The 13,874-nt window shown below is 44.4% G+C and overlaps 1 protein-coding gene across 9 annotated transcripts in view; it reads left to right on the forward strand.

The window, feature by feature from the left end:
• Positions 1-13,874, forward strand: part of EYA4 (EYA transcriptional coactivator and phosphatase 4) — an 818,352-nt gene that overhangs the window by 723,854 nt on the left and 80,624 nt on the right. For all 9 annotated transcript variants that reach the window (XM_069607662.1, XM_069607666.1, XM_069607661.1 and 6 more), the window contains one exon: positions 3,396-3,579. In XM_069607662.1, coding sequence (XP_069463763.1) covers positions 3,396-3,579 — 184 coding nt within the window. The remainder of the gene's footprint in view (positions 1-3,395; positions 3,580-13,874) is intronic.

Consider the following 13,874-nt stretch of genomic DNA (forward strand, 5'->3'; position numbering starts at 1 on the left):
TAGAACCCAGCTTCAGAGAATAACATCCCAACACTCCACACACTCTGACATCACAACATTCCATCTAACAGGGATGTCACCACCTCACCTCAGATACACATTACAACACTAATGTTTTTTTTTTTACTTTAAAAAAAGTTAGCATTGCGGCGTGGCCCGACGCTCAGTGCTGTCATTCAGGGAAGTCCCTCTTCAATGTTCATGACTGCTGTAATGAACATTGAAAAGGGACTGCTGGGAAGACAGCACTGCATGGCGCCTGGCCACTCAACAAAGGTACGTTTATTGACATTTGGATGCTAAGAGGTGAGGGGACGGGGGAAGCGGGAAGGGCAAGAGGCGCTGGTTGTTCAGAGCGCTGGCTGTCCTTGGTGAATACAGCCCATGTTTTGAGCATTTTGATTGGCTTAAAAATATCAGTAACAGGGAGTTATGGAAAAGAGAGAATGTAATCTATACAGCACACTGACAAGCTCTGCAAATGTGTACTGCATCGAAGGTGCTTCTGCAGTGGTAGGGCACCACTACTTCAACCTCTGCTTTCCTAGGGAGTCAGCTGAGGCAGAAGTAAATAATAACGGGCCTATTTGTGGAATCAGGACATACTCCAGGCTGCAGCACAGTGCTATAACTAATAAATAATCCACATTATGAGGGCAGAACAGGCGGTATCTGCCCACGGCACAAGTTAATATGCATGAGCTATGCAAAGGGCCTTTAACACAGGCTGTGTGCCATTACCATGAGGAATGGAACATTACGGCTATTGGAAGAACAGACCAAACACCCGGATTCCACAGCAAGTGCGAAACCAGTGTTTTGGATTTAAAAAATGAGAAGCATGGGCACAGAGAGGAGTGCTTCTTCCAGTTTCATGGTGTGTGCGGGAGGCTTCAGCATGATGCAGGAGGCTGGATGGGGAAGAGGCGGCCTACGAGTGGGGTGCCCAAAGTGAAGCTCAGGTAAGGAGGTGCGGATGTGGGTCAGGAGGCAGTGAGACCGGGTGGCAGAAGGCTTGGAGATCACCATTAAAGTAAGGACAGGGGGTGGGGGGAGGTATAAGCCAGCAGGATCGAATGTACCCTTCAATAAGCTAATAAAGCCATTCTGGTGCTCCTTATTAACTTTAGAATTAACCGCTGTCTCTGATGAAAAATTGGATAGGAAACCAACTTTCTGGATGCTTCGAATAAAGCAGGAGAAATGCCTTTGGGGCTAGCTGAAGCAACAATTTCCATTAGAATCCCATAGAGATGCCCTCTCCACCGAATATTTTCTGTGTTTGCATTTTGCAAATAACTTGGCTATTGCCACTATTCTTCACAATACCTATAAACTAGACAATGGTAGTCCCACTAAAGATCAGACCGCCGAACCCTGCTATGCCTTTATGTGCCCTCCTCGAGCATAACTGTATCTTAAACCATCTACGTTTGCCCCAAGACTTTTGGGATGCCTAATTTTTAAGAATTACAAACACCATCAAAGTTATGTTGGGTTTCTAAAAGCAGGGAAAACGCCTTCCACTTGAAATGTGAAAGTAGTATAAGTCGTTTTAGCCAAGTCTCACATGCCAAAGTACCACCTGGTAGCCATTGAACACCACCTCTAGTTCAGAGCCACTGAACAACACAATGTGGGTATGCAAATTAGCTCAGATGCTTGCTTTTAGCTTCACTAAATTGTGTCTCATAGCGAAGTGCCCCTTTATACATGGCTTTATCTGCCTAAGGTAGACCACTGTCAAGGATGCAGACAACCGCACACACATTTCACTCTTTTCAGGGGTCATCAGTGAAGTATAGTCTGATATCATTGTGGTTTGAACAATGGGCTGTGTTTAGTGAACACCTTCAAAGTTATGGGCCGTTTATGAAAGCAGGAACAAACCCTTGCACCTAAAATGTAAAAGTAGTATAAGAAATGTAGGCCTCACCATTCTCCTGGAGCTAGAAAGCATTTGAGCTAATTTGCATACCCACAATTCGTTGCTCAGTGGCTGTGAACTGGAGGTGAACTTCCATTGATGGATAATGTGGAATGATGTGGCATGTGATGTGGCTGGAATGGCTTTTTGTATTTTCACAAAAATGATGAACAGGAATGGTCAAATCCTCTCAGTCATCCGGTAGTGTGGAGATGCCAGCATAGCTAATCAGTCACCACCACCATTCCAGTGCTTGGAAGTCCTCAGCTTCTGTGTTTATCTCAATCCCCAGTGCTAATGTAGCAGAAACCTTAAACACTGGAGAGGAGAGAGCAGAGAGTACCTTTCACGACATCATATCGCATCACACCACTGCTCACCCTAGATGGATGGAATGTTTCCTTTGAGCCAGTCTTATAGATTCACTCACACTCCAGTTAGCATGATGCTTTGGATAGCGGTTAAATGCATTCATTAAAGAAGAAAAGCTTTCCATGTTCCCTGTCTTTCTTGAAGGCTGGATCGGGGCCAAATGCTTGGACTCCTCTGCATAATTCTGATTCAGTCTTATCGCTGGTGATACGAACGGGTTTGGATTAGCATTAGGTCAGCCGCCCCTTATTTCTTGACAATGATCTGATATGATATGATGGGTTATTTATAATGCGCTTAATACACGGAGGTTTCTAAGCGCGGACCCGGGGATCGAACCTGTGGTGCTCTGTGTCGTCTTGCTTCCAAGGCTAGCACGTTGCCCCTGAGCTATCCCACCTCCTGTACCGCCATACAATGATGTGTGCAAAGCAAGAACATACTGCTTACCCAGTGAAATCAGTTGTCGCCATACAGTGTTCTAGACCAAGGGTTTCTGCACCAGCAACCCACTTTCAAGTGAAGTCTGGAGTTTTCAATGGACGATTCCTGTAATGCAATATGGATGCTCATGCCTCAGAGCACATGGGTGTGCAAAGTAAATTGTTTGCTTCTTGCTTTTTTTTATTTTTAGAATGGACTCTGGAGTCCACATGCTGAGAGCCACGACTCTTATAGTTTGGCACATTTGAAAGAGTACAAATCATAGGGAGAAGTAATGGTACTGGGTAAGAACCTCAGTGTGTTTCCTTGTTAAACACCATACGCTTCACATCCCCCCCAGTGTTTTCATAGAACAGAGCGCTATCCTCCATTGTGAGTCACTGTATCAAGCTCACACTCGCCACCTCTTTTGCATTTTTGATCTTCTATTCTTTGTATTGTGATCGTATTTGTGTTCATAGCGTGTTGAGTCAAACTCATGCAAGTCAGATATGTTTTTATTTTAGCCTGTATCTTTAATTCTGAACCCTCTCATGCTTTTACCATTGTTCCTGACCTCTCATTTTCATGTCGGATTCATATTTTGGTCTTTGGAAACTAAAATAGTTCAACTTTTTGCATCTCGCATAACAAACTGCTCTTTCTGTTCTAGGATTATCCCTCGTACACGACATTTGGCCAAAATCAATATGCACAGTATTACTCCGCATCAACGTATGGTGCATACATGACCTCAAATAGCACAACAGACGGTACCTCATCCTCCTCCTCGACGTATCAGCTACAGGAAACTCTGCCGGGGCTGAACAGCCAACCAGCAACAGACCTACATCCGGGTGAGAACACCTTGAAGATAGGATTTTATTCTTTGAATACCTTTATCATGCTTTAATAAGAGCACCCATTTCTTAATCATAAAAATGCAAAGTGCAAGGTTAATCCGTAGTGATATATTTTCAGTAAAGGCAGTCTATTACTGCATTTGTGAATGTTGACGTTTCTTCGCTGGTGGCCCATTGTCCGGTTAACTTTTTGTATTTACTGTTTCTAAAAATGAGACCCCGCTGTACTCCCTCTTAATTGAGATGGGGGCCTACTGTTGGTGTTATCCAAGCTGAATGTATTATCTTCTGCTAGTGTGTTCTGGTGGGGGTCTGTGTACACCAAATTAATATAATGTTGGTGTATTTTGCGTTTCGGTGAACAAAAACTGCAGATATTGCAATCACATATTTGAGTAAACCGGCCACAAGAGCAGCTGCAGTACAAGGGAAGGTGAAATAAAATGTTTAAAATGCCAAACCATTATCCTTTAATATAATGATACCACTCTAGAAATGGAAAATGCATTTTCCGAATAGGAAGGACGCTATTTCTTTCTTTGTTGTGTGACAAAGCAAGACACGAGTCACAGCCAGAGGAGTCTTAGATGAAATACATTTTGTTGAATTGAAAGAATTTGGTTAGCTATTGTCGATTAACTGAGGACCGTAGACAGAATGTCAAATGGTGGAAGAACAAGATGGAAACTTTGGCAACATAAAAAAGGGGCAGATAAAAATGACTGGTTGGGAGAAGCACTTCAGTGAAAACACCAGATAATTAAATGTAATGCCAAGCAAAGATTTTGAAACCATACATTAGATGTAGTTGACTTTGCAATTTCTTAATAGATGTACAATAACATACTATGGGGCTCATTAAGAGAATGGCGGTGCGGGAAAAAAGTGGCAGTAACGGAATTGATGCCACTTTTGCCTCTCTGCCATACTAAGCATCATGCTGGAGGTAAATCGCCCACTTTCTGCTGAAATCCCCCCAAGGAGTCCTAAGGACTCCAAATTAATGGGGACTAACACCGCCACCACTGCTTGTAATCTGGCGATAAATTTGCCGTACCAAGTGGCGGTAACGGTAATTCCGTTGGACAGTATTCCAGCAGACTTACTACCGGACTAGCCTCCAACTTGTAAAGAGGCCCTATATGTTAACATTTTCTAGATCCAAGCAGGATATCTTATTTTCGAAATTTCTGCACACGTTTGTATTTTTCATATTTTTATTTTGCTAATTACCAAAGGTCAGGTCTGTACTTCATCGGGGAAATTTGGAGTTTTCCGTACGTTTTTGTTGAAGTTCAGTGTTCCAAGAACAGTGGGAGGAGTTGAGCATTGTGGGATAGTTTGTTTAAAGCAATGATGGCCACAATTGTTTTGAGTACGACTCATTTGCGATACACGTTCATGGTTGATCAAAACTCTAAATGTTTAGTAAGTGTACAGTCTTTACGTACAGTTCTCGGGGAGAAGCTGCTGTTTTAGTGTGACCAGATTCCCCAAATCACAAACCGGGACAAGCCACCGACATAAAAGTAGGACTACAGGCTAACAGCACGAGACTTCAGGAGTGGAAAACAGGGTTAGGGAGCATATTCAGGACCTTCCCCATAATATACAAATTGCAGATTTGGCTGTGCCTGCTGTAAGCCCGCTTTGCTTTGCTATTTGAAGGCTGGCTATAAAACCAGCACAATTAGTTAATGCACGTGGCTCTTACCTGAAAGGTAGGTGGTTCGAGGGGCCGAAGCCTGGGTAGGATCTGTTAAATTGAATGATCACAGATATGTTATTATTTCTTTGGGCTGTAGCAAATATGTGGGTGTGTTGGTGAACACGCTTGTGGAGCCGCTGAGCTTAAGATGTGTACTCTGGCAGCTAGGATTCTGCATAACCAGGTTGAGGTTTTTAAATTAAAATAACTCGGGGCGAGGGGACGTCTGGTCACTGTATGCTCTAGCACGGGTTAGCACTGCTCTTAAAGACGGTCGTGCAGCTAAAACCTACAGTTGTTCCAACACCATTCCTTGATGCTCGTACACTTCCAAAATAGAAGCATACCTTGTGCCCGCTTGGGCAGCTGCTCATTCCGAATTAACGATTAGCCTAATGAATTGCACGAGGATCTGCATCGCCAGCACATGGGAGAGGAAGGCACGGTGCTCTTCGAGTCGAGACATCGCGTGCATTGATGGGTCAAGGGCAGTGCGTAAAAGAAATACAATTGTCCACAGTCAGCTCTTTTATTTTAAACAGCCACCCTGACATGTTTTGAGTAAAGACACCAGAATAGCGGTAATGTTACAGGTGCATAATTATATAAACGCATGCTTTATGGAAGCAGCACTTGACACATGTTAACCGTTGCATGGTGCAAAAATAGCACGTTTATGTTCTATTTGTCGCTTTGTACGCTGTGTCTCCAAAAATGTGGCTACAGAATGTTAGCAGCAAATATTGTTAAGCAAAGGGCTTTATAGTTGCAAATCATTAGTCGGATTGAAGGAATATAAAGCAATTCACTGGGCATTGAACAGGGTTTGCTTGTGGTCAGATACAAATGAAAATATCTATGAATCACGAGACTGAAAATACACTGCATGCCCCGGATATTTTTCTTCGTCTTATCCTACATTTCCACCTCAACTGCGACTGGGGCCCGGCCAAACTTTATCTGAAGCCTCTTTGTTCAATGACACTCCGGTGATGACGCAGAACCTTGTGCAGGTGGCATTAAGCATGCCGGCACTGCATTTTGGTAGCTATGAAGCTTTCTAATCTTTTTATAATTTTACATACCTGTAATCACAATTTTACTTTTCCTCTTTCCAAAAGCATAACGTGTGAACTTTTTTGCACCAATTACTCAGCTATCTGATCAAAATTCCCTGTAGGACAAAAACGACCATTGTAAAAAACTGATAATTGGATAGTTTTTTTAGTGTTTTTATTTTAAGGAAAATAATATAAACACACTGATGATTTCTCAATGGAGAGCTCTGCCCAGAAAATTCCAGCGTGTGTTGTAGCATCTACCTCTATGGACTAAACTGAGAAATGATATCTCATAAGCTGAAAAGTCAACTTTTGTTTTTCCCCAAGGTAGAAGATGATGTGATGGAAGGCTTCCTATTGCTAGGAAAAATGGCAATTCATCGGGACATATAAATAAATGCAGCCTCGTCACCTGACCAGGTTGAGAGATTAATATTTTTATCTACCTGCATCTTAGTTTGTGTCAAAACTTGAAACCCTGGTTCCCCTCCTTGCAAAAGAAGGGGGGTCTGGGAAACTCTCTACCAGCACGAACACAGCCCATTGACTTGTTCTTGTGTGGATGGCCCCAGGGAGAGTCTCAACAAGTCTTTAGCTCACTGTTCTTTTCACAGAGAAGACATTTCCCCACATATCAGTCTTTGTCCTGCCCAGGGGCAGTCCAGCACCGAAATGCTAGGCAATTCTCCTATGAACAAGAGTACCACAGCAACCCCATACATATGTTTCAGCCTTGTTGGGCATCATCAGTGAGGTGAAGCTGCGCCTCTCTAAGAACAGTGAGCAAGGGGTCCACGTCTGGATCACCCTGGTAACTTGGGGTTAGACCCAAAGTTAATTTATGCAAAAGAAGGGGGCTCTGGGAAACTCTCTACCAGCACAAACACAGCCCATTGACTTGTTCTTGGGTGGATGGCCCCTGGGAGAGTCTCAACCAAGTCTTTAGCTCACTGTTCTTTTCACAGAGAAGAAATTACCCCGCATATCAGGCTTTGTCCTGCCCAGAGGCAGTCCAGCACCGAAATGCTAGGCAATTCTCCTCTGAACAAGAGTACCACAGCAACCCCATACACGTGTTTCAGCCTTGTTGGGCATCATCAGTGAGGTGAAGCTGCGCCTCTCTAAGAACAGTGAGCAAGGGGTCCACGTCTGGATCGCCCTGGTAACTTAGGGTTAGACCCAAAGTTAATTTATGCAAAAGAAGGGGGGGCTGGGAAACTCTCTACCAGCACGAACACAGCCCATTGACTTGTTCTTGGGTGGATGGCCCCTGGGAGAGTCTCAACCAAGTCTTTAGCTCACTGTTCTTTTCACAGAGAAGAAATTTCCCCGCATATCAGTCTTTGTCCTGCCCAGGGGCAGTCCAGCACCGAAATGCTAGGCAATTCTCCTCTGAACAAGAGTACCACAGCAACCCTGGTTTCCCTCCTTTCCAACTCCTCCTCACCTGAATCACCGGCGGAATCTTCTTGGAATTCCGTCTTCTTTTTCCTTCGTGTCTTTCTGGCTTCTTTACTCCTTCTTTGATGCAAATACGGGCGTGACTCCCCACAGGCCACCGTGACGGGATAGGAACCAAATCCCAGAAGCCTCCCAGGAGCTAACCCGTTGTTCCAGGGGAAAAAGCCATAAGCTGAAAAAACCCTGTATGAATGGTCTTCTTCAGGTTGGGTAGAAGAGTAGAAGCGAGTCCAGTCCTTTCTTCGGTGTAGAACTGAGAATTCGTGTCCACAAGGCAGTATATAGTAGCCGGTGGTGCCGAAGGAACTGAGGCACAGGAAAAATGGCCGGATGGTAGAAGAACGCCAAGATGGCGAACCAACGAACTGGAGATTAGTAGCCTAGAAAGGTTAGACTGTAACTAGAGAGAAGAAACTCCAGGCGGAAGAAACAGAGTAAGAAGAAAAGACACGGTAGGCAAGGAGAAAGTAAACAAGGTACGTAGCAGGAAGGATAGATACAGAGACTGAGGAGTTAAAGAACTAACCTCAAAGTGCGATTATCAGGGATCCAACCGTATAAAGGAAAGCTTCCCAAAAAATAGTACGTAAACCTCGGTGTAAGATAGTGGAAGCAATAATAGGTAGCGAGAGATTCAGAAACACAGCGCTGGTAAGATACGAAAGTACTTTGATATAACGCATCAGAGCACTGGTGCGTTGTGCGTAAATACGTGCTGGCGGCCATCTTGGATGATGCATAGACCGCAACACAAAGCTTCCAGCATCCATGTTAGGTGTACTTCCATCGGTTCCAAACCTTCCAAGGTCGATGCATTACAGTTTGATTCTGGCTGTGCCGGGATGACAATTGTCACCACTTAGGGACAAAAGACCTGCAGGTGTTTGAGCACTCACTGTTTCTTTTCATGAGAGAGAGTTTTTTTTTACTTCCATTGTTTAGGGTCAAAGCTATATTCCAAGGACCACTGGAGGTTAGAGTGTCATGGACACATTCAAAGGGCGCACCCTCAATTCGGGAACCCCTCATATAGGGCCCACCTAGGACACAAGGTCAGCTAGGGTCCATAAGTAGCACACCAGATGGTTTTCAGGCCAACCCAAGCAGACAGGAATGGGCAGGGGAGGCAGTCACACCCGACAAGGAGATTTCGAACGAAATATTGCAAGACTCCGCCCGTGAGTCTACACAAGGCTCCACCTACAGGTAGCACATGCCAGATGTCCCGGGCGGCTTACCGGGACGGTTCTTTGCACTCAACGCTCATCGTTCCCAAATCCCCTGCAAGAAGAAAGAACAAGAATCAGAAATGCATTTGATTAAGAACACAAGATTTTACAGGAAGCGTACTTATCTGCTGAAGCATACCTCGTCTCTTTATGCTCTGGTGACTCCAGATTCGAATCCTCGTGGGCACTGTGGAAACAAACAGATGAAGATAAAAGGTTAGTTTTGAAACTTGAATATAAACCCATGCTCCCAGCCTAGAACTATGCTTACCCGGTGGCTTTGTCTGCCTATTCCAGGTCCAGCCTTCACCTGTAAGATGAGAGGACCGAGATAATGCTAGAATGCTTTGCACATACTTAGCAACTTTAAGACTTTCACAGACCATAACAATCCAAGCAAGAAGAATCGGGGGTTGAAGCTCAACTACCGTGTAGCACGCCTCATTTAATGGCCTGTGGAGTGAAAGTCAACTGCTACAATCCCTTTTCAGGGATATCTTCAGTAACTTTGTTATCTTGCATTTGTATAGCACCTACTGCCATTGTTCATGGCATTGAAGCGCTTTTGGCTGTCAGAGAGGCAAATGAGGAGTATGATAAAACATGTTGCTGATCAGTGACTGGTGTTTGTGTGGGTCACGTACCCCTAGCCATCCTCTCAAGAACACAGTTATAAAGCACACCAGAGAGGGGCAAGGAAGTCTGGGAAGGGGAGCAGACGGGTGCCCTACAAAGTTCATAGTTTAAATTAGCCTCCATTGTATCCACTGAGATGGCAAAAGACACAAACGCAGTTTAACAGCTTTTCTGAAGGATTTATCCTACCACGCCATATCTCCAAGGCCACATGTCAAAACCAACCCTCACCCCTCGCTGTGCAAACACGCGACTGGCTCGTTATCAGTCAGCTGGGCTTTTGGTGGGTGTGGACAGGAATAGGCTTCCAGGAGCAGGTAGAGGTCAACTCTGCGGTGGCTTGGAAGCTAATATCCAGTTAAGAAGTTTGTCTTTACTTGCAATGGCCATATGAGTTCTAATCGAGAATGTGAGTAAAGGCAGTGATCTTAACCCAGTGACTTGCAGCAGCTCCATGAGATTTTCTGACTTTGTGTTACACATCATTCCAAATAACTTGACAAATTATGCTCAGCCGAACTGACTGAAAGCACCTCAAAATGTCAAGATAGACTCACCATACATTCTTTGGAGACCTTTTAAATTATGCATCATTTGATGGAAGTCTGCACCGACTGTAAACCAACGGAGCAGCAACTTTCTGAGAGCCACATGGCCATCTTTCTTGGACCCCGAGCAGCAGATACTCCCTCTCTGAGCATTCTCATTGTCTCTGAGGTTGTACACCACAATTCCCTCAATTGAATCAAGGCTATTCATATCTTGGAAAGCATTGTGGGCAACCATCTATTAGTCTGAGAACTTCCTGAAGCCAAAGTGCAAAGGTAACTTTTTTCAGGGCGGCCCCTCCTTTAGATTTCACAGAAAAATGACTTTCCTCTCCAATGATTAAAATGAATTGGATGCACCTGCTGATACTTCTGGAAATCTCCATCTTCACCTCTGAAACCCATTTGAAATTCTGCTGCCTTATCTGATGGTAGAGTATCGAATGCCTTATTTCTCACCTCCACTCCCATCATGGCGTTATCATGAGTCCCAGATCACCTGTTCCAAATGGTCATTGGAACACTTCACAAAAAAGGAAGAGTTTAAGATGTTGTGTAATCAGAGCATTGCATTGTGCTCCCCTGACATTACAAAGGGTCAAAAACAGATTTTTAGCTTAAAGGTAATTTAGCAAATCAATCGAAAATGGAATAAGTTTAAATGAATGAACCATAGGTCTTGATGCTCAGGAGCTTGAGGAGTAATGGTGATCTGGCTTCCTAAGCCCTTATTTCTGGACACAAAGCTGTGTCGCCCACCCAGGGCCCAGTTCATCATTGAGGATCTCGTTCTCTTCTCATTTCGTAGACAATGCGTTTGTGATGCATTGGAAATGTTCATGCTTTTTCAGTGGACTGCAAGTTACCTTTAACAAAGATTCTGTGAATTATTTTCTGGGTGCTATGCAATTCTTACATTCTTAAATGTTCCAGGAAATGAAAGATGGTTGAGTTATGTACCACCTTTTCTTCCCAAGATTTGGAATGTCAAAAAGGCTGAGGAAGTGACCTAACCTGAGTGGAAGAACTAAACAGGATGTACAATGAAAAACACAGAGTGGTTTTCTAGTCGCATTGGTGGCATGGACGACAAAAGTCTGCGATTGACTGACAATCAGGTTAGAAAATCTCCATCCTTACATATTCCATTAGTACAGGGATTCCCCAGCTGGCATTTAGTGATTCCAAGGTGAAAGACTAAGGAGAAAAGACAAAGATGTATGTGCCACGTGGACCTTTAATTTCACCCTTAGAATGAATGCATACGGGACGAGTACAGAGGTCAGTCTTGCTCCAGTGGAATAATGTATGTTCCAGTAGACTGGAGTTCCTTAGGCAGAGGTAATCACTAGCAGCATATTGAATTTTACACGGGTGGCTATCCACTATGGGGAAATATTCCACTCTGGACTTCATAGTCACATCTAGTAGACTACAATTGTGAATCTTGCGTTGTCTATGCTCCAACTCTAAAACTGTATATATTTCCCAGGGTTGATAGTCACCCATGTAAGCTTTTATGTTGTATATCAGTGTCTTTCAAACAATTATGCTTATTGGAAGAAAGGGTCGAGTCAGTGCCTCTAAGGGGGCTGTCGCTTCATGATTCCAGAGAAGGCAATAAAGGCAGCAGGAAGTGGGCTCTGGACTGTGGTGGAGGCGATGGGGGCAGCGTAAGGATGAGGCCCAGTGAGCTCTTGTTTTGGACCATCGGCCTAAGGTAGGTGTTCAGGTGTGTGACGTCACCTCAATGAAATATGACTTTCAAAATGCTGCATAGTGTCTGAATGGGTTCAATGGAACCCATATGCAACAATGCAATATTCTATGTCAACTTGAAATTCCAGAAAGACATTATTTTAAGAGGAGGGGTTGTCAATATTTAGGCAATAAGCTCTGAGCCTGGGGGCCATTACCATATGAGGTAATGCCCCAGGAACCCATAGTTACAGGCCAGAGCATAGTCCCTTCTCCCTTTTCATGGGGGCCTGATGATGGAAACCTCTAAGCGGCACAATGCTGGTGACCGGCGTGAGATGCACGCCGCAACGTGAAATGGATTACCGTAAGGTAAGGCTTGCAAACACACCAATCGGTGTGTAGATTTGTTTCTTTTTGTGGAGCACCGGGTACTAATGCTTATATAAATAGTGAGACTCCATAGGGGATGTGGTTCTCTAATAAAAGAGGATATGGGCATTGAAATTTTATTAAGAATGCTGGTTATTCTGGGACGGGCTTGCAGGCTGCTACTGGGTAAATATCATTACCCATCAAAAGCCTTGAAGTAACTTTTAGTGGTGTTCATTTGAATTGCCAACATTTTGAAGTCCCAAATGACAGAGTGTGACTCAGGTCCTTACCTTTTTGATTATAGCTTGTTGATTAATGTGTAGGTTGCTGTTTCCAACATGCCAGTATCGCTCAGAAAGTGACTTGCATTTCTCACGCATAAGACACCCAGGGAACGCACTATCAAAAGAAGTGAAATGTTACTGGGTAAGATGGGAGGGGAAGCAGGTGAGCTTGACATGCTTATCCAGCATAACATACCAACAAGCAATATATTTGCCTCATTGGGGTAACTATATTCTGATATGGGTATGAAGGATGAGAATCCTGGCACCACAAATATTAGCCCTACCATATCCTAACAGATTAGTGACATAGGGGACATTATTGTAATTGGGCAGAGTGTCAGCTGTAGTACCCCTAACAATATGCAGCAACATTTTGCACATATTTCACCTTGCCTGTGCAGGAGCAATGGTAACATGTGTATATGTGGAGAGGCACTCCCCTAAATAGATATGTTGAAAAAACAGTGTTCCATAATAGCGGGGGAATGGCTAGTTCATTTCTGTGCCCTGTATGGTGGAGAGGGGCAGACAGCTGTCTTGGGAACAACTGATGTCTGTGACAGTGTAAACGAGGAGGGTTGCCTGTTTAGCATTGGAGATGTGGAAAATGCCCTGATAAGTCCTATAAACATCGCTAAGGAAGAATTGTCTATTTGGGCACCGATTTTATGGAAACTTTTCAGGGCCTGCATTAACACTAACAATGTGGGCCTCATTACGAGGCTGGCGGAATGTGATTAACGGCGCTGGTAATGGTGCCGGCGCCGTTAATGCCATTCCGCCCTATTACGAGGTTCCCCTGCGGGACCAGCTCTGGGCGTCTGGTTTGACCAGACGTCCAGAGCGGGTCCCGCGAGGGGACCAGGGAGCTATAAAAGGGCCTGTTATTAACGGGCCCGTTGTTAGCTCCCTCCCCATTCCCATTGAGCCCTAAGGGGGCTCAAATGGGAATGGGGAAGGACCGGGTCCGGGTTCCCTGAAGGAGGAAATACCGGGCCCTCTAAAGTCGGAATGGCCCAGTATTTCCCCACTCAGGGACCCCGGACCCAATATTGGAGGTAGCCATGCCCTTCTTAAGGGCATGGCTACCTCCAAAGTCGTAAATGAGGCCCTGTGTCAGAATCCTGGCGGTTGGCAGAAATATTGCCAATTTATAAAAAAGGATGGGAAGATGAACCTGGGAAACTACTGCCCAATATCATTGCTGCATAGTATTTGCACAAGTGGCAATATCAGTAAAATAAAAGTGATCGCATTGCATCCATCGTATAAAAAACAACCACAAA

Source organism: Ambystoma mexicanum, chromosome 4q, assembly GCF_040938575.1.
Source record: "Ambystoma mexicanum isolate Mex_15411 chromosome 4q, UKY_AmexF1_1, whole genome shotgun sequence".
NCBI classification, from domain to species: domain Eukaryota; kingdom Metazoa; phylum Chordata; class Amphibia; order Caudata; family Ambystomatidae; genus Ambystoma; species Ambystoma mexicanum.